The sequence below is a fragment of the Thunnus thynnus genome, chromosome 12 (genome assembly GCF_963924715.1).
Source record: "Thunnus thynnus chromosome 12, fThuThy2.1, whole genome shotgun sequence".
Taxonomy (NCBI): domain Eukaryota; kingdom Metazoa; phylum Chordata; class Actinopteri; order Scombriformes; family Scombridae; genus Thunnus; species Thunnus thynnus.
The window spans coordinates 9,724,878-9,750,215 of NC_089528.1; the positions used below are offsets into that span (position 1 = coordinate 9,724,878).

The 25,338-nt window shown below is 41.7% G+C and overlaps 2 protein-coding genes across 3 annotated transcripts in view; one reads left to right on the top strand and one right to left on the bottom strand.

Annotated features, from left to right (window-relative positions):
• Positions 1-774: 774 nt before the first annotated feature.
• Positions 775-13,714, top strand: LOC137193842 (KN motif and ankyrin repeat domain-containing protein 4-like). Its single transcript, XM_067605244.1, has 10 exons — positions 775-993; positions 6,200-6,279; positions 6,366-7,850; positions 9,060-9,135; positions 9,848-10,174; positions 10,332-10,416; positions 10,586-10,805; positions 10,901-11,043; positions 11,739-11,939; positions 13,047-13,714. Exons 2-10 carry the CDS (start codon positions 6,261-6,263, stop codon positions 13,137-13,139), a joined length of 2,649 nt encoding a protein of 882 aa, XP_067461345.1. The 5' UTR covers positions 775-993; positions 6,200-6,260; the 3' UTR covers positions 13,140-13,714.
• A 2,276-nt stretch (positions 13,715-15,990) lies between these two features.
• Positions 15,991-25,338, bottom strand: part of LOC137193853 (low-density lipoprotein receptor-related protein 8-like) — an 82,141-nt gene continuing 72,793 nt past the window's right edge. Inside the window, exons 14-18 of one of the 2 annotated variants that reach the window (XM_067605258.1) lie at positions 23,479-23,620; positions 22,580-22,732; positions 20,913-21,197; positions 19,805-19,873; positions 15,991-18,679 (exon numbers count right to left, since the gene is read on the bottom strand). In XM_067605258.1, the coding sequence (XP_067461359.1) occupies positions 18,339-18,679; positions 19,805-19,873; positions 20,913-21,197; positions 22,580-22,732; positions 23,479-23,620 (990 nt within the window). In that variant the 3' untranslated portion in view covers positions 15,991-18,338. Of the gene's footprint in view, positions 18,680-19,804; positions 19,874-20,912; positions 21,201-22,579; positions 22,733-23,478; positions 23,621-25,338 lie in introns of both variants that reach the window. The other variant, XM_067605257.1, reaches the window with a different exon arrangement.

The window sequence follows — 25,338 nt, forward strand, 5'->3', positions numbered from 1 at the left end:
CATGGGAGCACCAAAGTTATTAGGATACCTCATCTGGGAACCATGAATGTCTGTATGAAATTTTATGGCAATCCAGCCTGTATTTCGATATTTCAGTCTGGACCGAAGTAGAGGATTAACCATCAAACTGACATCCTTAGAATCACACTGCTAGCGTGGCTAAAAAGCATTATCCACTTTTTCACAACAAATTTGGTGGTAAAGAACAGGCAACCAGTAACAGTTGTTACTTATCATACAGTGTCCTTATGAAGAACAGATGATGATTATGCTTTCCTGGCATGATGGTATTGCCCCAGAGGAAGATGCTGGTAACAGGCTGAAAGAGGATCCATGAGCAATGAGAGGTATGCACTGAGAGTTAACCCCCATGGATGGCACCAAGCCCTCTGCTCTCCCCCCCATGTTTACTTGATTATAGAGACCCCATAACACCAGATAGAGTTGCACATTCTGTTAGAGGGAGGTCTGCGAGGTGCTGCGTGGTCACTGAAGTTATCTGAGATGATTATGGATGGTAAACGGTAAGGTGACTCTGGTACTTTCTCTTACTTCATACCAGATGCTCCATATTTTGACATGTTGTCAACGGGGTCCCAGAAGAGCTGCTGTCTTTCCCAGCCCGGCTACACTTCTGGATTCCTATTCGCTGATGTCTGAAGGAGTGGGTGTGGTTCTCCATGTCTAGCCGCCCACTTGTCAGTCTCGTTGGACAGGACGTACAGTAGGAAGGCATGTTCTCAAGCCCCTCCCCACTCTCTTTTACACACACACAAGCAAACCCAGCTTCTGTTATGGCAGGGGCTGCACATTGGCATTTATCAAACAGCCACGGCATGCCACTCTCCCTGACAGCACCTCCCTGCCCTCTCAGGAGACAGACAGACAGAGAGGCTGAACTGAGCTGAGAGCAGACTGTAGTGGACTGCCTGACAAACACGCCCTCACATCAGCAAGACAAAGTAGAAGAAACTGCTGAACACATGTCACAAGGTAAGCTCTGATTTAATATTCATCTCGTATCTCTCTGCCGGTGGAGGACTGTTGAATTGGATTGTTAATCAAAGCTGAGATGCTGAATGTTGACCTTGAATGTCTTCGATCTGGGAGACTGGCTGATCTAAATTCAGGGTCAGAAAAGCTTTTGACTCTAACGTGATTTAACAAATTGTATGGAGTGGACCTCTGGGCCTGTGCTGAATACTAATCAGACTTTTAGGAGAATAACTTAGCCTTTTAAAGATTAAATCTTGAATTATATTTACATTTTATTACATCTATATTTACACATATCGTACAGCAGTGCACTTGAGCAACACACACGTCCACGTAAAGACACACACAGACAACATACTTTCTATTTTAACCTCTCCATGTTACCATACCACGGCGTTCTTCCTTGCATGAAGCCCCTGGCAGCTGTTTCATCCTAAGAGCTTTGAATCCACATACCACACAATGAGGCTTAGATGCCACAATGCAAATCTGACTCTGTTGCTGCTGGAGTAGGACCAGGACAACTCCAGTGGTCCAAAATCCCTAAAAAAAACATACAGACTGCAAAAAAGACTACAGATCCTGAGGATTTCTAGGAAGTCTTGTGGCAGAAATAGAGTGAAAAATGTGAGTTTGAAGGAGAAAAAAGAAGAGACAGCTAGAGTAGGGGGGAGCTTGAGTCCAAACAGTTGGCTTTGGTTTCTAAATCAACTCTGAACAGAAGACAAGGTTTAGAGTTATGCACTGGAAAAACCACTGTCTGTACAGCCAAAAAACAGAGGAGAGGAATGATTTTCTGGGAACAGAACATAGACAGGGAAACATGTAGAATTACATACTGCACAGACTGATGGACAGAGAAAAAGAAAGAGAGACAGTGGGAGAAACTCAGAGACGGGCAAAGGGCATGGAGAAAGCATTGTTACATTGTTTTAAAATCTCCATTAGGTCTCAAATTCAGGATTACATTAATTATCTCAACTTTTGAAAGTCACGCATTGAAACATTATGAAGGGTGTCAAAAAATGGTTGTGTCCAAACACAGAGTACACATGAGTGAATGGCAAGGACAAAGTGATTGAGTGTCCAAAAATGACAGCTCCTTTATTTTTCTCTGCAACAGGCTCACAATGACAATGCTAACATGCATGCTTAGCAGGTAAAAAGTTCACTGTGTTCAGCATCTTAGTTTGGCGTCTTAGCATGTTAACATTTGTTAATTAGCACAAAACAAAAGGCATAGCTGAGGCTGATGGGAATGTCATTAGGTTTGCAGGTATTTGGTCATTAACCAAAGCATATTAAATGTTTGACCCAATGATGGCACTAGAAGATAAAGGATCCCCTAACTATAAACTATTCATCCTGAATATAAATGAGTGTACCAAATTTCATGATAATCCATCCAATAGTTGAGAAATTTCACTAAAAGCAACAAATGTCAAGCTCATGGTGGAGCTTGAGGAAGAGGATAATGAAAGTCATTAGGATTCCTTCTTTGGGCCACGAATGTCTACAAAATGTCATGGCAATTCATCAAACAGTTGCTGAGATATTTCTGTCTGGACGTAGTGGACCAACCAATCAACCACCATTGCCATCCCTCTAGAGCCACCACTAGCATGGCTAAAAATGAGCACTGCAACCACCGTTGTCAGTGACTAAAACACATTTCAAATCGCTTCACACTTAAATTTAAAATCTAAAATGATCCCTTTGTCCTCATCTGAGTGTCAGAACTTATCATTGCTTTGGAAGAATGGTCCCCTTGTGTTGAGTTCATATTTAATTTGTGGCTTCGGTAAAGAATGCTGTGGATAGAGATGTTGTGATTATGAGGTTTGTGCTGATGCAGGGAGGGTGTAAAAGGTCTGTGTGTGAAAGGACACACTTACCCAGAGGAGGAGAGCAGCTGTTGTGGGAACAGAGAGGTGAAAAGAACTCAAATAAAGGAAAATGGCCACTCAAAAAGCTGTGGCATTCCTATAAACTAAAATATGACAAGAGTTTTAGCTGGATACAAAGGACGCCTTGATTTTAAAAACCTCACAAAAAATTCAACTCACTCTAATGCTTGACTTTGGATTGAGTTCAGTGTGTGCAGAGGCAGCATTACTGTAGCGTTGTGCAGTACTGTTTGGCTGGGGCCTGTTTGGGGTAAAGCGAATATTTTACGTTTCATTTCTTGGGTTTCCTGTGAGGTGGGTGTACTGCTCCAAGCATAGACAATTTAAACCTGTGCCATGGAAATGTGTAGAGAGTTAGGCAATGACTCTTAGGAATTGCCTAACCCTACCTCTGCTGTTTCCTCTGTGGTAACCTGGTCAAGAAGAAATCTATGTCTATATTTAGGTGTAAGAAAGAGAGGCCATGAGGGATACAGCATTTGAATCTTATTTGTTTGTCTGAAAGCAGGCAATGAATAGTGTAAAAATGTAACATTTCTGTTTCTGAAGCTTTAGAAGTTTTGATTAGCTTAATGTTGATCTTCTGACATTTCCACAAATCTTCGGACAAGTTAAAAGACATGTTTGACACTTTGGGAAATATGCATATTTAGCTTTCTTACTGAGAGTTAGATGTGAAGACTGATACCACTTTTGTATCTGTCTGTTAAATATGAAGCTATAGCCAGAAGCCGGTTAGCTTAGCTTAGCATAAGGACTGGAAACAGGGGGAAACAGTTAGCCTGGATTAGTCCAAAGGTTAAAAAAATCTGCCAACCAGATTGACTAAAGCTCACTAATAAATGTTATATCTTGGGGTTTGAGCTATGTGGAGATAGAGCTAGGCTAGCTGTTTCCCCTGCTTCTTGTCCATGCTAAGATAACTGTCTCCTGCTGTAGCTTCACGTTTAATGGAGAGATATGTGGTATCAATCTCAGCAAGAGAGCAAATAAAGGTATTTCCCAAAATGTCAATCTATTTCTTTAACTACAGCATTTGATTACATTTTTTTCTTTCACAAATTTCTTTAGAGTTATCACCCTATTTTTCACATTATCAACGTTCCATGTTGAAATGAAATTCTTCATGTAAAATACTTTCCCAAAAGTGTTTTGTTGAAGTCCAGCCAGCCGCCTGCATTCTGGACTTGATGATCGAGCCAACAGTAAGACTGACTGAGATGTCTGCAGCGACAGGTGCTCTGCTGTCCAGCACTGACTGACAGAGTCAACAGTGTAAACAGTCTCTGCGTGTAGTCAACATAGGCTCTCCTCCTAATCTGAATTCCTTACTAGCTCTGTACACATTTCATCAGAACTAAATACATTTTCTTGTTTCTCTTCTGGTTTGTCTTTCTACCAGAAGTACGTTCAACAGAATGATCTTCAATTAGCTTGTAAAATGAAGGTACATGTCTGGGTCTCGTTCCTCTCTAGACATGTACTTTAGCTTTACACCCACATGTATGGGCTAAACTTAGACTTGTCAGATTGTGTGCTGAAAGATTCCTCTCAACATTATAAAACCCCACTGGCATAACAACATGCATAGTGTATCAGTTTCAATGTATAACACATGTATCAGATTTCTGTAAGAGCAACAGAACAGGTAGTGAAAAAGAATTATGATAGATGCTTTCACCAGACTTATGAAAACATTATTTAAAAATATAAGAAAAATGTCCCCAGTGAGAATACAGCTGGGGACCTTTGTTGCATGACGTTTTCCTGTATAAAATTTTTGTAAGGCTGCTTGTGTTCAGACTACATATAGCATATGAGAACTTTGTCTTCTTTTCTTATATGAAAGAAAGGTTTTGTGGAAAAACTTTCTTTTTTTTTTTTTTTTAAACAAAGTAAGGTGTCAAAAAAATTGTTTTGGTATTGATACCAAAACTTTATTATCATATCTGCACTAGTACTAAAACAAATCCAGACAACACCCACCCATAATGTTAACTTGTTATTCACAAAGGAGTGCACAATATAATGTTGGTTATTTTCTTTGAATCACCTACATTTGTACACATGAAATGACAAACTCTACCCATCTGGAAACTACAAAGGCCAACATACAAAATAAGTATGCATGTGTGCATATATATTCACAACACGCATCCTTGAGTTCAAGTGTATATGTGCATTTACATCTTAGCTTGTGAAAATGTGCACATCCCTGTCTGTAATTTGCTAGTCATTGGAGAGCCTGTGAATGGTGGAGGTCAAAATTCCCAGCAGGGCCATTTGGTGGTGTTTGTCTGTTTACTGCATAGCTGACATTGTTTGGGGCTGCGGCTCGGTGGCTGCGGCGCCTCAAGAGGACAGCGAGCTGCCACAGGGAGAGGGAAGGGAAAACATGGGAGGAGGTGAGGAAGGAAGCGAGAGACACTGTGAGAGTGAGGTAGGCAGAGAGATGACTATATAGAGTACAGGCTACAGTATGTACTCTAGAATATAGACTATATACAGTAAAGACATAAGAAAAAAGAGTCAGCCGATCAAAAGGGCAGATGTACCATGCACTGTAAAAAAGAGAGTGAAATGAACTGTGAGACAGAGTTTAGCAAAAGTAAACCAGTGATCTGAGAGAGGAGCGTAGACCAACTACTGTAGTAGGAGGCATGGAGCAAGAAGGGGGAAAAGTAGTGAGTCAGAACAATGGTTGTCTGTATTTATGTCTGTAGGAGTATATTTTGTTCTGCTGGCCATAGCTGCTGGGCTAAACTGTCTAAAGTTATTTTCAGCTCTCGTCCTGGATGGCAGGGCTGTAATCAAGTGAACATCAGGCCTGCCACTGTTGAATAATAGCAGCCTGATCCATGGAAGAAATGAAGCAGCAAGAGCGTGAGAAAAAACAGAGGTCTTTGAGAGAAAAGGAGAATGATAGTGAAGAAGAAAGCACTTGAGTGTAATTTAATGTTTGTGTTTTGTGTTTTGCGCTACATGTGGGAGAATGAATAAGAGGCAGATTGTGAATGAAGTACAAAAAAGCACTATTGCTGTTCAGAATGATCTTCCATCTGGTCATGAAATTAAAATTGAGTCTCTCACCAAAAATACCACAGCTGAACCTCAAGAGTATGTCAATGCCAAAATGAATCTGGCTTGCCTCTAGAAATCATGAATATGTTCAATATTTTATTAGATAACCACACAACAACCTCTTCTTCCTCTTGTAGAAATGCCCTAGCATGTGTTTTATGTGTTGTTGGCTAAATTCAGTCCAGTATTTGATTTTATTTTGCTTGTTTTGTAAGGAACAAATCACCCAACCAGATAATGTGACAACAAATTGTTTGGAAAACTAAAGACAGCAAAATGATGGAGGGACAAAATGGTAAGCGAGTCCCAAACATGACAGAATTATACCAAATCTGACTTTTATGTGCTATAGATTCTAAATTGCTGTTTTAATGTTTACAGGAAATATCTCATCCCATAAAACAACAGAGAATGGAATTAAAGGGAAGCCCCCTTACTCAGTGGAAACCCCTTATGGTTTTCGACTTGACCTGGACTTCCTGAAATATGTAGATGACATAGAAAAAGGCAACACCATCAAAAAAGTTCCCATCCAGCGCCGAAGCAAGGGCCCACGGGCCAGCACTCTTCCCAGGCACCTTAACCCCTCTGGGTGTGGCTACCGCCCGAGTGCTTGGGGGTCTACAGGAGCCCTTGCCCCTAGGTCACGACTGTCAGATGGCCATCATCATGGCTACACTTCCTGGGCATATGATCACAGGTCGTCACTTTCTCCGACAGGCCTAAAATCTCTGGCAGAAATGGAGGCCAGAATCAGGGAGTTTGATGAGCAACCCTTGGGTGAGCACATCCGACCTCATCTCCTCCGTGCCTCCAGTCTGCCTCTCACAGTATTGCTGAGACAGGGATCAGAGTCCACGGATGACCCTGGCAGCCTCCGAAGTTCAAGGGATCACCTTGGTGGAGGAAACACCTCCTGTGAAGACATCTTCTACTCTTCAGACAGCCCTCGCACCCAGGACTGCTCAGGGCTGTTGAGGCGCCTGACAGAGGCACTGGAACGTGTGGGGGAGCTAGAGATGGAGGTGCGGGTCATTCCAGAGCTCCGGGCTCACATTTGCATCCTTCAGGAGGAAAGAGAAAGGCTCCGTCTGGGCCTGAATCCACATATCCAACCTCCATCCATGAACGGAACCACAGACCCTTGCACCTCCTCCCATTATGGCACTGGGGACAGCAAAAGGCCTCAACATGAAAGTCATATCATGTTTCCTAGAAATCACAGTATCAGCCAAGACAACTCCAATCCTACGCATGAGTGGAGGACTAGTACAGATTTGGATGAGCTGCTGACGGTGACATCCCTGCAGGCCAAGGTAGCTGTGCTAGAGCAGAAGCTTCATGAGACTGGGCTGGAACTCCAGAGGGTCTCAGGGCTGTTGAGGGAGCAGCAGGACGAGAGCAGAAGGAAAGATGAGAACATTGACCACCTTACCAGGAATCCTGGGGTGTGGGTCCGTGCAGAGAGGGTGGTGGTAGACCAGGATGGAGATGAGGTGGTGGTGAGATCAAAAAGTCCACACGCATTTATCACCGCAAGAAGTGTTACCACAAATGGACAAAGAAGTCAGCATCAAGACTGCGTTGCCCCTACCACGGAAAGGAGTCCACCAGTGTCTGTGGAACCTGCTGAGGGTATAGACACAGCAATGGTTGTCCACCACATAAAGAAGATCAAGAGACTCCTGGATCAGCAGTGGGAGTGTTTGTGTGCAGATGGCACATCGGCTGAGGGTGGTAAACCGCTACGGCACCCAGACCCTAAAGTCAACTCCCTGCAGCAGGAGATGATGGGACTCGTCGACATCCTTACCTCCTACTACACTCAGCACGGACATAGTGATGGAGAGAGGATTCAAGATGAAGGTATTGTAGTCCACAGACTGACCATCACATCAATGAAATGATTATTAAATGCCTATATAGCACTGCAAGAAGAAATGTGTTGGTTGCCCTTTGTCAGGACCTGTTCCTCGAGAGTCAACCAAAACAAACTGGACTAAAGAAGAAGTACTGACTATTAGGACTTTACATCTCACATATAGGACAGGCTAATAACTTAGCCAATCACAGCACACTGAGGTGTACATGCACATGTTCAACCACTCAACATCAGCCTGAAGAATGAGAGTGGATCATGCCCTTCAGCTAATTCACTGTTCATGATTTTGTTATGAAGCATAGTGTGGTCACTAGTTGGTAAGTGAGGTCATTTTTAAGGTTATGAAAGGAGAGTAAGTCAGTTATTGCACAGCCTTAAATCATGGTTTGAAACTTTCAAATACTAGTTTTCACGTTTGTGAGTTTACATACGAAGGAGTCACAAGAGACAATATGAATGAGGAGAAGTGTTGCTGTTGCTCCAGAGGGTTAAAAGTGGTTATTAAAATTTCAGTGATGAGAGATAATCCAGCAGAGCTACATTTATATTAGGGACACAAAATAGAAACGACTCTCACAGTTACAACACTAAAAAGAATGGCAACTCAACAGCTGTATCAACACATGAGTAAGAGCAAGTTCATGTGTGGACTTTGGCAGTTGTTGAAAAACCACAATCTCATTTAAATTTCAATTACGAAACACTGTACTACTTCAAAGAGTTGCTGAATGTGTTCAAAGTCATATCCACACATTTTGTCTCACGGCACAGAAGTCTTGTCGAAATAAAGGGAAGTTTTTTATTTTGCTGCAATTTGAAAGTCAAAACTGAAAGTCTTTTACAATTTAGCAGTGACTACATCATGATGCACAAATTCAAACTCAAAATTTACCAGTTAGATTTAAACATGGTTGTTGTTGGTTTGGTTTTTTGTAGTTATTCTTTCATTGAATCTCTTCTTTATCAATGTAAACAATTTTGACTAAATATATGTTCAGGGTATCAAATAACACGATTAAACAATATTAGCATTTCTTAGAACCCATAAACAGAGCATTACAATATAGCTTTAAGAGCAGCATGTAAAACAGGGATTTAACTATAATGAATATGTATTTCAACAGGAGTGTATAATGTTGTTGTTCAGCTGTTTTCATGTTTCATCACATTCTGTGTGTTTTTTCTCTCTGTAGCCTGTAAATTCATCATGAAGACAGACGGAGGTGGCTGGAAGTCAAAAAGCCTACATTCTGGTGGTGTTAATGAAGGGTTAGTAGATAAGTCTCTGACTTTTGCAACCTTTAGAGTCATGATTATTGGTTACATTGTTTACAGCCATACTAACTTCTTTAAGCTGCTGTTGTATTGTTCTGAATGAGAAAAACATCATAATTTAAGAATGAAAGATGAATGCCACTCCTTTTAAAGTTGTCAGTTTGAGGAAAGCGTTGACTCCCATGTCTAAGAACTAGTGAATGACTCAGAGGGTCAGGGTATTTTTTGGTCAAGTATTACCTTAATATATAAGTTCTCTATGAGTCTACAAAGTCAGACTGCTCTTGAAAATTAAGCTACACCAAGCTTTGAAGCTGTAAAAGGACTGTACTTAGTAACTATTGATTAAATTATCCTGGATCATACAATATGAATAATGCATCAGCAATCTCTTCCAAAAGTCTTTGTCTTGTTCCTAAATGAGCCAACTTTGACATTGTAGGGATAAATGGTTGATTACTGATGCTGTAAATGTGGAAAACACCAGCTACTGGTTTTAAACAATATGTGAAAGCTGAACTGTCCAAACTTTATCTTTATTTGGAAGATCTCACATTCACAGACCTCTTTCACTAATTAACTAGGCAAACCAGAACATGATCATATGATGATTATAACAGATTCATATAGAGTCAATTGCCAACATTTAGATAGCAGATTCTTTCAATTTTCTCGCCTTGCTTTCCTTTCTTTAATTATTTTAAAGACGCAAAACAACCGCAAGTGGAAATCTCCTTGGGCAGGATTGTGTGAAGTGGAGCGTTCATGGCAATTGGGAGCAGAAGGAGCGCAGCATCAGCCCTCGGGAGATGGCTGCTGCCCAGGTGGATGCAGACCCAGAGAAGAGAGGGATAGAGGGAGAGAGGCAAATGAGCCCAGACAGACAGATGATATCAGGAGGAACAGGATCAGGGTGGACAGATGGAGGAGTAGCGTCTGTGCAAGCTCCAGAGAAAATGGCTAAGGAAAAACTGCAGCCTCTAGGGGAACAGATGGAGGGCAACTCTGGCTCCGAAACAACCACCAGGGGCAGGTGAGAAGACCAGAACAGAAGACTTATCAGTGTTTGTTTTTCTAATTGTGGTGTTTACTCCTCAGGGAATATGTTTTTATTTCATCTTTTTCAATGCTGTGAGGCCCAATTTCCCTTATTCTCTCTTTCTTTGACATACACGTGCACTTTCTTCTAGGGAGACAGTAAGTGCAGAATTTCTGACTGCCTGTCAGTTCCTCAAAGATCACATGAACAACATGGAGAACCCCAACGATGACGTGGTGTGTAGTCATCATTCTTTCACAGACACTTTCAATCAAATGTTAAGAAACTTGACTTTACTGAAGCTGCTTATGGTGACAAATTGTATATGTCTAATTAAAGCATTGGCCAAATCCATGTCAGGAAGCTTCATTTTTAGTATCATTCATGTGTTCCTCTATGTTCCAGAGGAAGGCCCTTGTCATGCTGTTTCAAAATTGGTTCGGTGTGGCAGCAGAGGAGGGTTCAATGGCCGACAGGGTGGCTGTGTACCTGAGGGAAGTGAAGAAGGTAACACCTGCACTGTTGGCCTTCATGATCAACCTAGCTGACGACAACGGTAACACAGTCCTGCATTACAGCGTGTCCCACTGCAACTACAGCATCGTCAGCCTGCTACTGGACACAGGTACTCTTCAGAACAGAATTGAACAGAATTTACTTCAGTATGCCATGCACTCAGTCACTACCAAACTATTTATGTTGTAAATCTCTGCACCACAGGTGTGAGTGATGTTAACCTCAGGAACAACGCTGGATACACAGCAGTGATGCTGGCCTCACTCACAGCCCCTGAAGGCCCTGGTGGCATGGAAGTGGTCCGCAGGCTCATGGAGCAAAGCAACATTAACATTCGCTCCAGCCAGGTATCATCACCAATGCCATCACTGTTCAAATGTAACATGAGTAATTAAAAGGGGGAGCTTTTTTGGGTAAAATGCGAATGGGAGAGGGGCTTTGACTCCCAGCGCTATGTGCAGGTTGTTTTCCAGATATTAAGTAGTAAATTTCACCAATGTTACAAATTAAAATCTATGTACTTGTCACAAAAAAGCACTACTCAGACTGTGAAAACTTTAATGTCTTACAGCATGTGACTCTGAAGAGTTTTTTTTAAGCTTGAGAAAATAATCCTGATGATGTCATCAGGGCTGTCTCAAATTGGAGGATGGAGTTTGAAATATGTGGGCATTTAGCAGGCAGGTTGGGTCTAACGAAGGATGATATTGAGTTGAACTATGGGAAATGTAGGATCCAGTGTCAGATAACTGATGCTAGGGACATAAAGTCATAATATGTTTGTCTTCAATTTTTATCTTTTAAAAAAAAATGTGCCTCTTGTGAGACCCCAAACTTCATAAAAGTTGATAATGAATTGCTGGAGTGTCCTTTAAAGCGCGCTTTAGCAAGACAGTGAATCTCAAAAGGCGACGTGTTGAACTAAGATGAACAACATCTACTGTAAATAAGGGGGAAATTAGGAAAGAGAGCAGTGTTTTCTAACCAATCTCTAAATCCTCATTCTCTTTCTCTGTCCTGTCGTCTGTCCCTGTCAACACAGACAGGCCAGACAGCACTGCACTTGGCGGTGAGACACGGGCGAGTTGTGATGGTTCGTCTGCTGCTGAGCTGTGGGGCAGATGCTAACATCCAGGACAGCCAGGGAACCACGGCCCTGATGTTCGCCTCTGAGAAGGGCTACACACACATTGCAAGGCTGCTGCTGGAGAGGAGCCAGTGTGACCTCACCCTGACCGACAAGGTGATACTGGAAGAGATACGGAGTATAACATTTGAAAAAGTGCTACAGTACATGTGGCCTTTTAGAATGATTGTGTGCCATTGGGTCACAGTTTGAAGAGAATTTGTCAGATGGGTGCAAAAATAGAAGATGAACAAAAATACATTTCTCTTTCAGAGCAAACAGAGCTAAACCCTTCAGAGTTCAGTCAGTGAACTGAGAGACTGAATGACTCAAAGCTCACATATGTTTGTCCTCCAACCCTTTCACCAAACAAACATCCTGCTACAGTAGAATAGAGTAGAAGTGCTGTCTTCATTCGTGTGGAAACAGGCTAATTGTTGTCTCATGCTTGGTCATAATTGCTCCTTTAGTGGTAATTATACCAAATGAATCACAGTTAATAGGACAATCATTTTTAATATATTATAATTCAACAGGCAGCCCTGCCTTTAAATCGATTTTCAGGAGTTCACAAGATGACTCCTACTCGATTACTCTTGTGAAATCCTGTTTTATTTGTCAACAAAATGGCATATCTACTTTTCTATATCCACATAAATGAACACAAAAAGGAGCTTAGATGTATGAATGCTCAAATGTTTTGACTCACAGTATGTGGATGTGGGTGGACTGACAGTTTGGATGTAGCAGAATGGAGCTTTTCCCAGGATTAATCAGGGCTACAGTGAAGACAAATCTCCCTGGGCTGAGATGAGCTAATCCGCTAACAGTACCTTATCTGCCAAGTCTGGAAGGGGAAGCAGGAAGGGGAGCAGAGGAGAGGATGCATATGTATATTCTAGTTTTGACCTTTAAAGTACAGTTTAAGAGAGTAAACTGTCCATCAAACACAGGCTTCCTACCTTGATTCTAAACCATGTTTCACCTTGACACCAGCACAGATTAATGAGACTAATTAAACTTTGACAAAATTAAATAATTTATCTAAAGAACTGAAAATGCAACCTTGCATATAGAATCTGTCTTCTGGGAGCCTAAATGCTGCACCTTAAAACTAGTTGCATGATACAGGTGTTAAGCACACTTGTGTCCAGTGTGTCCAAATATATAAAAGATTTGTGACTTTATCCTAATTTCTTGTTTTTCTCTCTTTCTGTCCTCCAGCGTGGTCGAACTGCACTCTCTATCACCATGCAAGGTTCCCACACTGATACAGCCGCCCTGCTGCAGGCCCATGCTAAGGCTCGAGCTCTGTAGTGCTGGAAAACTGGAAAAGAGGACCTATGATCCTTTCACATGTGCTTTTATCTCTCTGAGGCACTTCAAAACCCAGTTTAGTATTGACGCTAAGTGCTTTGATTGAGCTCTTGCTTTCGTGATACTGTTACGGAATTCTGGGCTTCTGCACATCAGCATCAGCTTGACTTTTTATATATTTTGTAAGATCAGTGAGTGTTTGTTATGATTACTGATGCAATATACAATTAATGTGCTTGTCTTTACTGTTGATGTTCATAGTTATGTCTGATCTTTGCACATCCAAGTAGCAGCTTTGCTCTGCAAACTATGCAATGAAGTAAATATTTATTATGATACTTTTTGTTGTGTTGGTCATGAAAATGACATTTATCAAAAAAATCAGTGCTTATAATTACATTTTCAAAGTTACAAGTGCTTTGATGTTTTTTAAAGGAAGTTTTGCATTCTTTTCAGCAGCTGAGCACTTTAAAAATAAAAATGCTTGTGAAATACATTAAAAAACACAAATGCTGCATGTCAAGCACTTGAAAGAAAGACCTTTTTGGAGACAATAAACTACCCTGTTAATTTCATCCACTAGAAATTGCTATTCTGATGTCTGTTTTTAATTAAATGATAGAAATAGAGGATATGGTGTTGTTTAAAGCAAGTAAACATATGGTGGCTTATCCATCAAAGGGAATTGAAAACTCATTCACCAGCTTTGTAGCTGTAGTGACAAACCTGACCAGCAGGTGGCACAACTCCTCCATTCCACTCACTACAGCCAAATCAAACACACACAGAAAGCAACAATATACATAAATCTGGAATTCTAAACTGATCCTATCCAAAGGATTAGATCTAATCCCTTTCAAGTGTGACATACAATTATAGACATGACACCAACCGAATTGCACTAATTCCACTGTGAGAGAGGACACAATAAGATTCACCTGTATGGTACTTGGAATCGCCCAGTCAGGCGTGAAAGCAGATGTGTTGGAGTGGCCTTTGTTCTCCTAAACCCCTGGGAAACAGTAAGGGGCAGAGCTTTAGTTTTGTACCGAGGACTTGAGATTACGTTTGTGAGATAAGACAAAAAAAGGATTGAGTGTAGAGACGGGGAGGAGGCTGGATTTCTGTCTGACAGAGCAAAGCCACCTCATTTCCCCTGAGGATTTTTCCAGCCTGGCTGACTGACTGTCCTGCTGCTGTAATGACCCTGAGCAAATATATATCCTCTGAAAGAGAGAGTTGGATAGACGGGGATGGAATCAGCTCCCTTTCTTCCAATCAAGTGTCACAGATAAAATATTAGCACACAAACACTTTAATAAAGTTATACAGGTATGAAAATCAGTACTGCTCTGTCAAATAAAACATGATTTGCATGAATAGATACACTATAGAAGTATTTTCACTATTATATTCATGTATAGGCATAGGCAATGCGCTGTTTCAACAGTATTCATATACCACCCCATGCAAATAGGCCTTCATGCCACAGTGAATAAAGGTGTTCATCTTAGCCTTTGTGCACCAGTGAACATCTGTATGACACCTATTTTGCCTGCCGCAGGCGCCGCTGGATAAAAAATAGATATTACATAATATCCTAATGGTGTGGGGCACAACAAGGAGGCTGAGTTTAAAGGCATTTGCAGTGCTTCAGTCTAATAATGATAATGGACTGGATTTATTTACCACTGTTTTCCGTCTGCTGATGAATCACTTGGACGCAGCTCAGTCAGTGGATCCTCAACAATCCGTGAAGGCGGCTTCAGATCTGCATTAAACTGAGAGGATGTAGCTTTTGAAGAAGAAATAACACAACTAATTGGTCTGGTGTGACCAAGAGACAACTACCATGGCTTGAGGTGGAAGCCAATGTGGAAGTACCTTTAAGTGCAATGCAACCAATGGCCGCTAGATGCTGATGCCAAAAAAATCCCTGCCTCCCTACTGACTCCCACTCAAAAAGCATCAACTCCTCTCTTTGTCCTTCTTTATATAGTACATGGGTATAACCAGTAGCTTATGGTAGCTAATGTTAGCAAACTTAAGATATTGCATTGCTACGTAAATGACATTTTGCTGACATTGACTATTCTCTACTTGTGCTACATGTTAGCATGTCAAAGAAAATATTTCAATGGTTTTATCACAAAAGTAAAAGGTTAACACACTATTTGTTGTTTCTTGCCACAACCAGGCAAAAGCTAAAAGTTGATATGGCTAACCTGTTAGCACACTATGGCCTATTTACAAATCCAGCAGATGTGAAGCAACATTAGCATTTATTTGAAGCAGTGTTTCTAGGCACCTGGCAAATATAAGTCCAATATTCACTCTTCTTTTAGCGCTAGTTTGGTCTCCACCAACTGCAGAAATATCTGTCTCATTAGTTGCTAATTGCCCCACTATGTTAACCAGCTAGTTGGTTTGTCTGCTGTTTATGTGCTGGGCAGGTAGTGTACAGTAGGTTGCCATTGTTGGGTTTTTTGTTTGTTTTTCTGAAAACAGCCACCTGCTGAGGCTGGAAACAAGGTTGATGAAAGAGAGAGAATGAACCAAAACAGTAAAGTTGCTGCCCGAAAACCACAACAATGAGCTGAAAGATACTAAAACGCACCATGGAGCTGAAAAGAAAAGCAGAGGTGGGTGATAATTCTGTGTGGGTTCATCACTAAGAACAACTGGTTTCACATTAAACATAGTCATTTGATCCATAGTCAATACAAAAATATTAATTAATGCAGCTTTAAAGACCTTCACTACCAAAAAAGTATTCACCTTGAACAGTAGGTCTGTGATATGTGTATATATGAGATAATATATGTGTGAAAATAAAACAGTACACATTGAGGAAATTTTCAGTAAGATTTTATATATCAATATATAGAGATATTCAAAAGTAATCCATTACAGAAAATCAAAAAGTGGAACCAGTTTGGTCTTAATACAGTTTTTCTTTGCATGTAAAGTAGCTGGCTGATCCCTGTCCTTTTCATGAAAAATACTGGAGGAGAATGAAAAAGTAAACAAAAAAGGCACAAATAAACAAAAATCAATCAACTCATTAACACCAAAGTCGGGAAGCATTACAAAGATGTGGGAGGTTTTCTGGAGGGGGACACCATGTTTTACGTGGGCTAACAAAGAAATAAGGGTTTGCACACAAAAAGGATGCTAAATGATGCACAGCAAGAAACAACACAAACCACTTTGGTGGATAACTTGAATTTCTTACAATCAGGGAATGCAGTGCTCTCCTTTGTACAAATAAATTAATATACCTGTCAACACTTTATCTAAAATCTTATGTACATCATTTCTTTTACATAATTGTATAATACATTATCAAAAACCTTATGAAAACATATTTACAACTCAATGAATCAAAAAGCACCCTCAAAGCTTCTCCAGTGTCATACTCACTCTCTCAAACACACACACACACACACACACACTTCATCCACGCACCGTGCACACCTTCATACACTGTTTTCTTCCATGCAATACACAATACAGAAGGCATTCTAAGAGGGTTGTGCAACAAAGAGCATACAAAACAGTTCAAATATGGCTGTGGGATGAATATTAGCACTCACATGCATAATAATGAACACACACTCGAGCACACACACACACACACACACACACACACACACCTAGACTTTTAAGGTTTAATAAATGGAGTGTTAATGACGGGACTAAACCAGCATGAATAGTGGGAGAAACATGTTGACTGACAGGACAAGATGGTCTCAACCTCATTACATCAGAGTCTGAGTTTTGTTTTCTTTGATTACATCACATGATGAGTCTTTCTCATCATGCAGCCACCCGCTGGGTCCACCCACATGGCACTATCCTAAACTGTCTGCTCAGATATCGGCCATCTCAGGAGGAGAGCAGGCGCGGAATCTATCTCGCTTGTGTGAATGCGTGCGTGTGTGTGTGTGTGTGTGTGTGTGTGTGTGTGTGCGTATCTTGCCTGGAACAATGAATGGCTGCATTGTCAGCTGGTGAGCAATTATGCATGCTGTTTGTGTTTTCCAAGGGCAAGTGCACATTGTCTCCGTCTTCTGGAGAACAACATGAGTTTGCTATCACTGTGCCCCCATGTGTATTTATGTGTGCGTTTGTCACAGTCAAAAGTAGGTGATCAAATAAAATTCATAACACTCGAGGATATTTGTCAACCACGTAACACTGTGGCCTCACTAAAAGCTGTGGTCTATTGCTTTTCTCAAACCATTTAACATCTAAAAAAGTCAATAAAGAAGACAGAACTCCTGGGTTCTCTCTAACCTCACATCTTCTATGCACGTAGAAAACAAAGTAATCCATCTCTCCAGTCTGCAAATAGGCTATACCCTCCTAGCACTCTGGGGTGTTGGGAGGTCAAATAAAAACATAACCTCTCAAATCAACTGTATAAAACTGCACTCTGAAATATTAGACAACTCACCCTTAAAGGCTGTACTCTGAACCAGAGAGAAAGCACAAAATGTAGGTGGTAACCTTTCTTGAAAATAAATCAGATGATGAAAAACCTTACAAAAGAAAAATCCATCGATGAAAATGTTAACTACGACAGACAGCTCCAGTAATGACATTGATGACATTTATGATTGATTCTAATATGAATCTGTACAGATTGTCCCAAAACGCAGGTGCTGTCCCAGTTTCAGAGCTCCTCCTTCCTAAACAGTGTTCTCAGAGCTCCATCCCCCCACCCCCCACCCCGGGAATAACACAAAGCCCAAATTAATACATCAAGGACGAAACGCTTTCACTAGCCCGTCACAAAATATAAGACAAACGGCACACACCTCACTTAGTTATCAATGCAAAAGACAACTCAAAAGAGAAACCAGTCTGACTCTATATTCCAGCTCCGGTCAGTGTTGGAAACACATTACTGCGCATTAAGTATTCTGTAATTAATTCTCTTCAGAGAAAAATAGAGCTGGCTCCAGCACTAAAAAGGTATGAAACTATTTTTTGAGAGAAGAATCATGTTCAACTTATCAATGCTGCTGTTTTTTTATATGGAAGTTGGCATAGGACATGGATGTGAATGGCTGCATGTAACACTTGATGATATGTTTTTCCTCCCTTCAGCAAACTCAGTCCAAGTCACCCCTGACCTCACTGTGTGTGCGTGCGCCTGAGCGGCCATCTTTCTCCAGAAGCAGCCCATTAGGGTCACTTCGCAGTGGAGAGCATGGGCTGCTCCGTGTACCAGTGAGTCCCTGGGTCTGGCATGCTGCCACCAAGTGGCAGGGCGATGAACTGCGGGCACGTGCCGCCTCCCGCTCCCACAACTCCCATGCCGACACCCTGCGGGTACGGGTGGTGGTGCGCGTGGTGTCCCATGCCGTCAGTCCGCCCGATGTGGATCTCATCCTCCTCGCCTTCGCCGGTGGTCTTGCGGTAGACGGGGTTGTCGAAGTTCATGCTCTTGGTGGAGTTGCGCCGCCAGTTGCGCCACACCAGGTAGACTCCGGCACAGACCAGGCCGAACACCACTGTGGCAACGATAGGAACTGCATGCGTTTAACACACAGCGGCAGGGACACGGGGAAGGGGGGAGCGTTAACGAGGCATAACGAGTTCATGGCATGAAATGACGGGCACAGAGAGGGAGCAGAACAGGCATGCGGGGGACAGAGAGGGCAGGGGGGCAGTGATAGAGAGGTTGTGTGTGTGGGTGGCTCGGATAAACATTGGGGTCAAAGTCAGGTCATACACCAAATGTTTACACATTTTTAACACAGACTAAATCAACTGCGCAAAGCACCATTAGGGGCCTGGCTATGGAGTAAATTATCCTTAGGGAGAAAAAATTAAACTAGCACATTACATCACATTTCCTTGGTAACTCATCCACAGCAGATCTGCCCTTGAATAAGCAATTTAATAATGCTTTATTAAATTACACCAATAAAGCTTTCATGCTTTATTTAATGCTTTTTTTTATACCGTGCTGTCTGTTCACCTTATGAAGTATATAATGAGGACAATCTGAACTAACTGGCTGGCTCATTCTGCTCAGATTAATATACGTCAGTATTACGTATTGTTGTTGCATGCAGTACATTTTGCTTGTTTATAGCTCAATCTGTTGATGCACAGAGGAAGTGCTTGCAGTAATATGTTCTACATGTACAGTTTGTTTTCCTGCAGTCTTTATATTATTTTATTTTATTTAAAAAGTGGTGTCAAAGCATGAGCAGCTTTACTCGAGGGGAAAATATTCCCAAGGGAAATAATTATCTTAATCAAATTGTATTCCTATTTTAAAGGTGGGTTACATTACCCAGAGTAATAGCCATACAGATTTGGCTAAACCAACCCTTTAAGTGCTTTCTTACTGAGATAAAAGGTCTACCGACATGGAGTCCTCTGGCTGTAGCAGAACCCAACACAACAACACAGTGTGAAGTGAATAATGCAGTGTGGCAGCGATGTCAGACGCACAGAAAATGACTCCTGAGAGATCTCAGTGAGGAAGACCTGAGGGCCAGGCTTCTCTCATCCTGCCACAGCAGGGTCAGTGTGAATGGACTACAGAGTGGCCATAGGCAGCAGGTAGACAGCAGCTTTATGCAGCCCTGCACGCCTCTAGTACGGACAGACAAACACGGACAAGGAGGCTTCGGGTGACTTACCAATGGGGATGACCACTCCCAAAACAGCCACTGTCAGGTTCTCGCCCAGGAGGAAATGCTCACTTCCAGCTGAAGAGAGACATGAAACGGGGAGAGAGGAGTTAGAGCGAGAGGAAGAAAAGACACCGGAGTGAGGGAGGATAAGAGTGAGGAAGCACAAGGGATAAAAAAAAAAAAAAAATGTGTGAGAAACAGGGTGAGAGATAAGCAGCAGAAGCAGGAGAGGAGAGACGGTGGAAGAGAAGGGAGATAAAACACAGAGGCGGGGAGTGGGTGATCATGCGTGCACGGCCGTGAGTGTTTTACAGAAAGAGACAGATATGAGAAAAAGAAGGTGCAAAAATGAAAGAAGGGAGAAGAAAATGATGAGTTGGTTGGCATTTGCCGGAGTGTGTTCCCTATGTGTGCGGGCCTTGTGACCTTGACACTACCCCTGACCTTCTAAAGTTCATCCATCAAGGACTCCAGTGGCACCCCGCAGCTCACACTCATTTACATACCACATACTAATACTCGTACAGTATTTATGCACACTTACACCAGTGCACGCACCCTGGCAGACATGCCTACATCTCACACGGAGCACAATTTATGGAGGGAAAGGCGACATTTTCAAAGCGACAAGGTACCATCCATCACTCCTATTAAAGTCAGTCGAGCCTGGTTGTTGGGGGCTTATAGATATCTTATAGATAGATATCTCACTTTAATGTCGTCATTACGGTGAGGGTGAGGTTGTTAGCTACATAATGAGCGTGAGTAGGACAAGAGGATGAGGTCCTTCGCAGTAGATGAGGACGCTCGGGTGAAAGTGTCGCTTTATCAGAGGACTGCACCCCATCTCCCGTTAATTCCTGAATGGGCCACTCTGCCTGTTCCAAGTAATACGAGGTCAAATGAAAAATGTTAATCACCTACAGTCTGGCTGGAGGTCTTGAGGTGATAAATCTTGAAATCTGAATGTAAGAACGTGACTGTGGATCTGAATATCAGAGAATGAATACTCACATATCTGTTTTTAAGTATCTAAATGAGACTTATTTCCAGTATTTGCAGAGGTGTTTTCAGCATGTTCACATACAGGCGGGGATGATAATCGTTTTCTTACAGTGTTGTGAGACGCTGCTGTCCCCCGCAGGTGTGGTGGAGACGACCATAACGGTGGCAGTAGAGTGAGATCCCAGTGCCTTCGACTCCTGCGACGACACAGACTTGAGCGTGCTGAGTGGGGTGAGGGGCTCGGGGGATGCAGAGGGAGCTGTGGTCAAGTGTGGGGTGGCGTCCGCCTGCGATACACCCCCTGAGGGTGGCGGGAAGTCTTCAGCGACAGTCGCTCTGGTGCCAGGTGTGATCTCAGAAAGTGAAGATGTTGGTGACATGTCGTTTCTCGGTGCTGCTACAAGGACGGAGTAAAGGAGAAACCTTTAACTCAAGAAACTCAATTATTGTAAACATGTTAAAGCCGATATGGAAATGTGAAGTAAATCAGAAGTATTTCTCTATAACAATAAAGGGTTGGGTTAGGGTTAGGCCTTACATATTATTTATTAAAAGTTTAAGTCAAAAGCCAATCTGCTTCATCAGGGTGTAGGTGTGATTTGATCATATTTGATTGACAGTGGTGTGCTAAAAGCAAACAACTGTCACACATTTAGATTAAAATGATCAATCTTCAAACCAGCTGGACGAACACAGATAAAAACGTTTTGCATTGATATATTCTTTGATATTTTAGCTGTACAAAATATAGTTGTCTACTGTGATTGGCTCAGTGGTACTGTAGGATCCATGAATAAAAAACCTCAAAATATCACTGAGCGAACCAAAACTCAACATTCACCAGTTATTTATCCTTTGCACTTGTTCTTCCAGTATATACCGCTATATTGCATTAAAATCTCTGCAATTCTATAATGCTTCTTTCAGTCAGAAACATTCCTGTTTATCATCTTTGTAAATACAACTGATCTCTGGTCTGCTAAAAGCAGCTGTCTCCTCCTTTGGGGAGACAAGATAGCACGTACATCATATTAAGTTGTGATGAATTGCATTGCACAGTGGCCCATGTTATTGTATTCACTTCCTCTATGTGTTGCTTAGCAACTATCTTTTTTTAATTGCAGGTTCAATAACCATGTAGCTTGGAGGAAGCGTATTCAATAATAAATTATTAATTAGTACCCACTGCAAATAAAATATTTATTGATTTATTACCACTGTGATAAAATGCATTCATCAATAGTCATTCCAAGACAGCAGACTGTTTCAGGCAGTTTGCCCCTCAAGTGCTTACAAACTTGTACTTGACAAACTTGTACAGTTAAATAACCTTCACAAATTATGATCCATAGATTATTTCAAAATATGTTTTCTTATTATACTCATTAAGTACACCACATGACTTATACTGAGCTGGTAATATAATACAATATGGAAGACATGCAAGATTATTAAGTCATACATTTTTAATCATGATTTCCCAGATTAACCTTAAATATTATTCATTGCATATTTATAATGTTTATTTTTATGAATATTATTCTGTCTTGTTATCTCATTATTTTAGCAATTTCTTCAATTTCTCTCTGTTTTGCTTTGTTGTTTTTATAATAAACACATACAGACACTCCGCATTACACAAAATAAGAGCTTCTTTGAGCTGAGCAGAAACTGGTTATCGACATGCGGTGTGCACTGTGGCCCTCTGCCCAACAAATCCCTTCAGGTGTTATTGATTACCAAATAGTCTCAATTACCACTCATAAACTCCCTCACCTGGCACACAGCCCCTCATATCAGGCCCCAGGTCCTGTCCGTCGGGGCAGGCGCATGTGTATTTAGGAGAGTGTTCGGTAATCTGTGGAGCCTTAAGACACAAGTACTCGCAGCCTCCATTAGCCACACTGCCCAGATTACAGCTGTCTGGGCCTGGAGACAGTAACAGAGAGAAAAACACATACTGTAAATAAGATTATCACTTATTCAACATGGTGAGATAAAGAGAGTCAGGCAGAGACAGAAGAAGGTATTGTTCTCCGCTGTGAATTCCCTTTAAACAAAGCCAATTATGTTGTGTACACAGGATCTAAAAGAATAAAAACAATAAAATCTGGCAACATACAGAAACTTGTTGTTTTTTTTCTGTGCCAGGTACAACCCTATTGTGTTCATCCCAAAGTCTCGTTCAACTACAAACTAGGATGGATATTGAAATGGAAAGATGGTGATGAAATACAGTGAAAGATTAGAACATAAACAGGCATGAACGATGCGCTGGATGCTACGAATAAAAAGAGACAGGCAGACAAAGATAGATATGGAAACTGACTCACTGAAAAGAAAACGCACAGAGACGAACACAGCCATCACATTTATGATTAAGCGCTCAGTTCACTTCAATTCAAATCTGGATTGTCCTGTAAGAGAAAACCGGGTTTGGAGGCAGGGCTCTGACAGACGTGTATGAATGTACTGCGGCTCCCGATGCTTTGATCAGTCTACCACATTCACAAGCCTCACTATCATTTATTCACGGGCCTGAGTCAACAGGGACCCGCGGAGGAGGAAGCTTGGTCACAGGGATGCGATTTAGCTCACACAGTCACATTGCGGGGAGGAAACTGTGTGACGGCACATGAACGGAGCAAAGTCACTCACACCTACTGTGCACGCACCTTGCGGCTGTCTGAGCTGGTGGAAAACCACAATGTCGTGGGGGTCGTTGAGGTTTTCAGCCAGCGTGTGGATGTCTTGTCCAGTCAGCCTGTTGACCATGAAGACTGCTGCCCTGTCTCTGTCTGTCCAGTAGATACGATCCTGGATACAGGGAGAATCATTGCCTTAATATGGGTAATAGCACATATTTTATAGCATTGACAGTATTACAGCATGAAGCAAAATGTACTGATGCTGCTGATAATGGAGGTCGTTTTCTGAAAGTCATTCATGTAAGGACGACTTCGATTTGAGGGACAATGTTCTAAAAATAAGTCATCTTATAGTTTGCACAGAAGACAGAAGAGGGGTGAGTCGAACAGAGGAGCTGTGGAATAAAACATGAGTGGAGATGATTGAAAAGACTGCGACTTACACACAGAGAGAGCAGAAACAAAGGAAGGATGCTGGGAGATTACACATGGCAAATTGCTAGCAATACCGGCTTACAGAGCTCATCATTCTCATATATTTGATGAAAAAGAATCAAAAGGAAGTTACAGCAGAAGAGAGATGCAAATATTTGTTGCCACATAAAATCTCATTCATTACTTTTTTCAGAAGAAAGAGAGTTACTGCTCATTTGGCTTTTAAATTTTTTAAATTTGTCAAATTTCAGGATTCAAATGTTTCCTATTTAGATCAAAATAAAAACTCAGGGGCATTTTTTTTAACCACAGCTAATTAATTTGTTTGCTTTGTTTCCCTTGTTCATTCTCTCAGCAGTTTACAAAGACACAGTTACAGACAGGAGTTGAAATTTTTTTTGCAGTTGCCTTAGAAACTGCAGGCTAATCTCCAGCGAGTGGCGAGACAATAAGCCTCGCCACACAAGTGTGTGTGTGTGTGCGTGTGCATTTGTTTTGAGTCAGTCACTGAGTCAGAAGTAGATGGTAATGCGAGGTACACTACAACAAGCTCCACTCAATAACACTGATGTGTATGTTCAACAGAATTGCTCACATCCTGAACAAGAAGGTCACCTTGTATTCACAACAGGGCAGAGAGCACAGAAGCCCTGGATCGATTATGTATTACACCAGAGGGTATCTATCATCATTTCTCTGAGTTACACTACAGTGCTGGCTGCAGGGTGGACCAACGGCACAGAGTAGGAGAGTAGAGTAAAACAAATCTTCAAGGTTATGCTATGGATGGATTGGAATTTTAAGCCACTGTGACAGTAGAAAACATTTTTCTGTCAGAAGAAAGCATTTTAGATCAAGTCTGGCCTGTTGCTTCTGTGACAGTAAAAAGGCTTAGTGTTCTGAAAGTCACCCAGGACAAGTTTCCTAAACTTTCAGCTCACAAACATAATTCAAACAGAGGTGGATATTTTAAAAAAAATGAGTCACTGCTGCTGAATGAAATCTGTATCTCTCTTCCCACTGAGACCAGTTCCCTCTGGGTGGAGTCCCACTGAGGAGCAGGCCACTAGGGCGATGTCATTACCATCCATTTGGGAATTTGCTGCAGTAGTAACAAACACAAAAGGTCTGTGCATAGAGTGCACAGCTGCAGTTTGCGCAGCTTTCTTTGTTAGGACATTTCATCGACTTCCATTGACGTTGGTCCTCATGAGGACTACTGGTCTCGACAAGGTCGGTGTTTATACCAGGAAAGGTCCCAATGAGGTAACAAAAACGCACACACAGATACACAAGCACATATTAGACAAGCAGGCACAAACACACATAAAGGCAGGCAGTGGATATGCTGTACTGCTTAGCAAAGAACCAGATCTAAGGGTGCTCTCACACCTGTAGTTCAGTTCATTCTTCAGTCTTTTAGTTCGGGTCCGGTTTAGTTTCACATTGGCT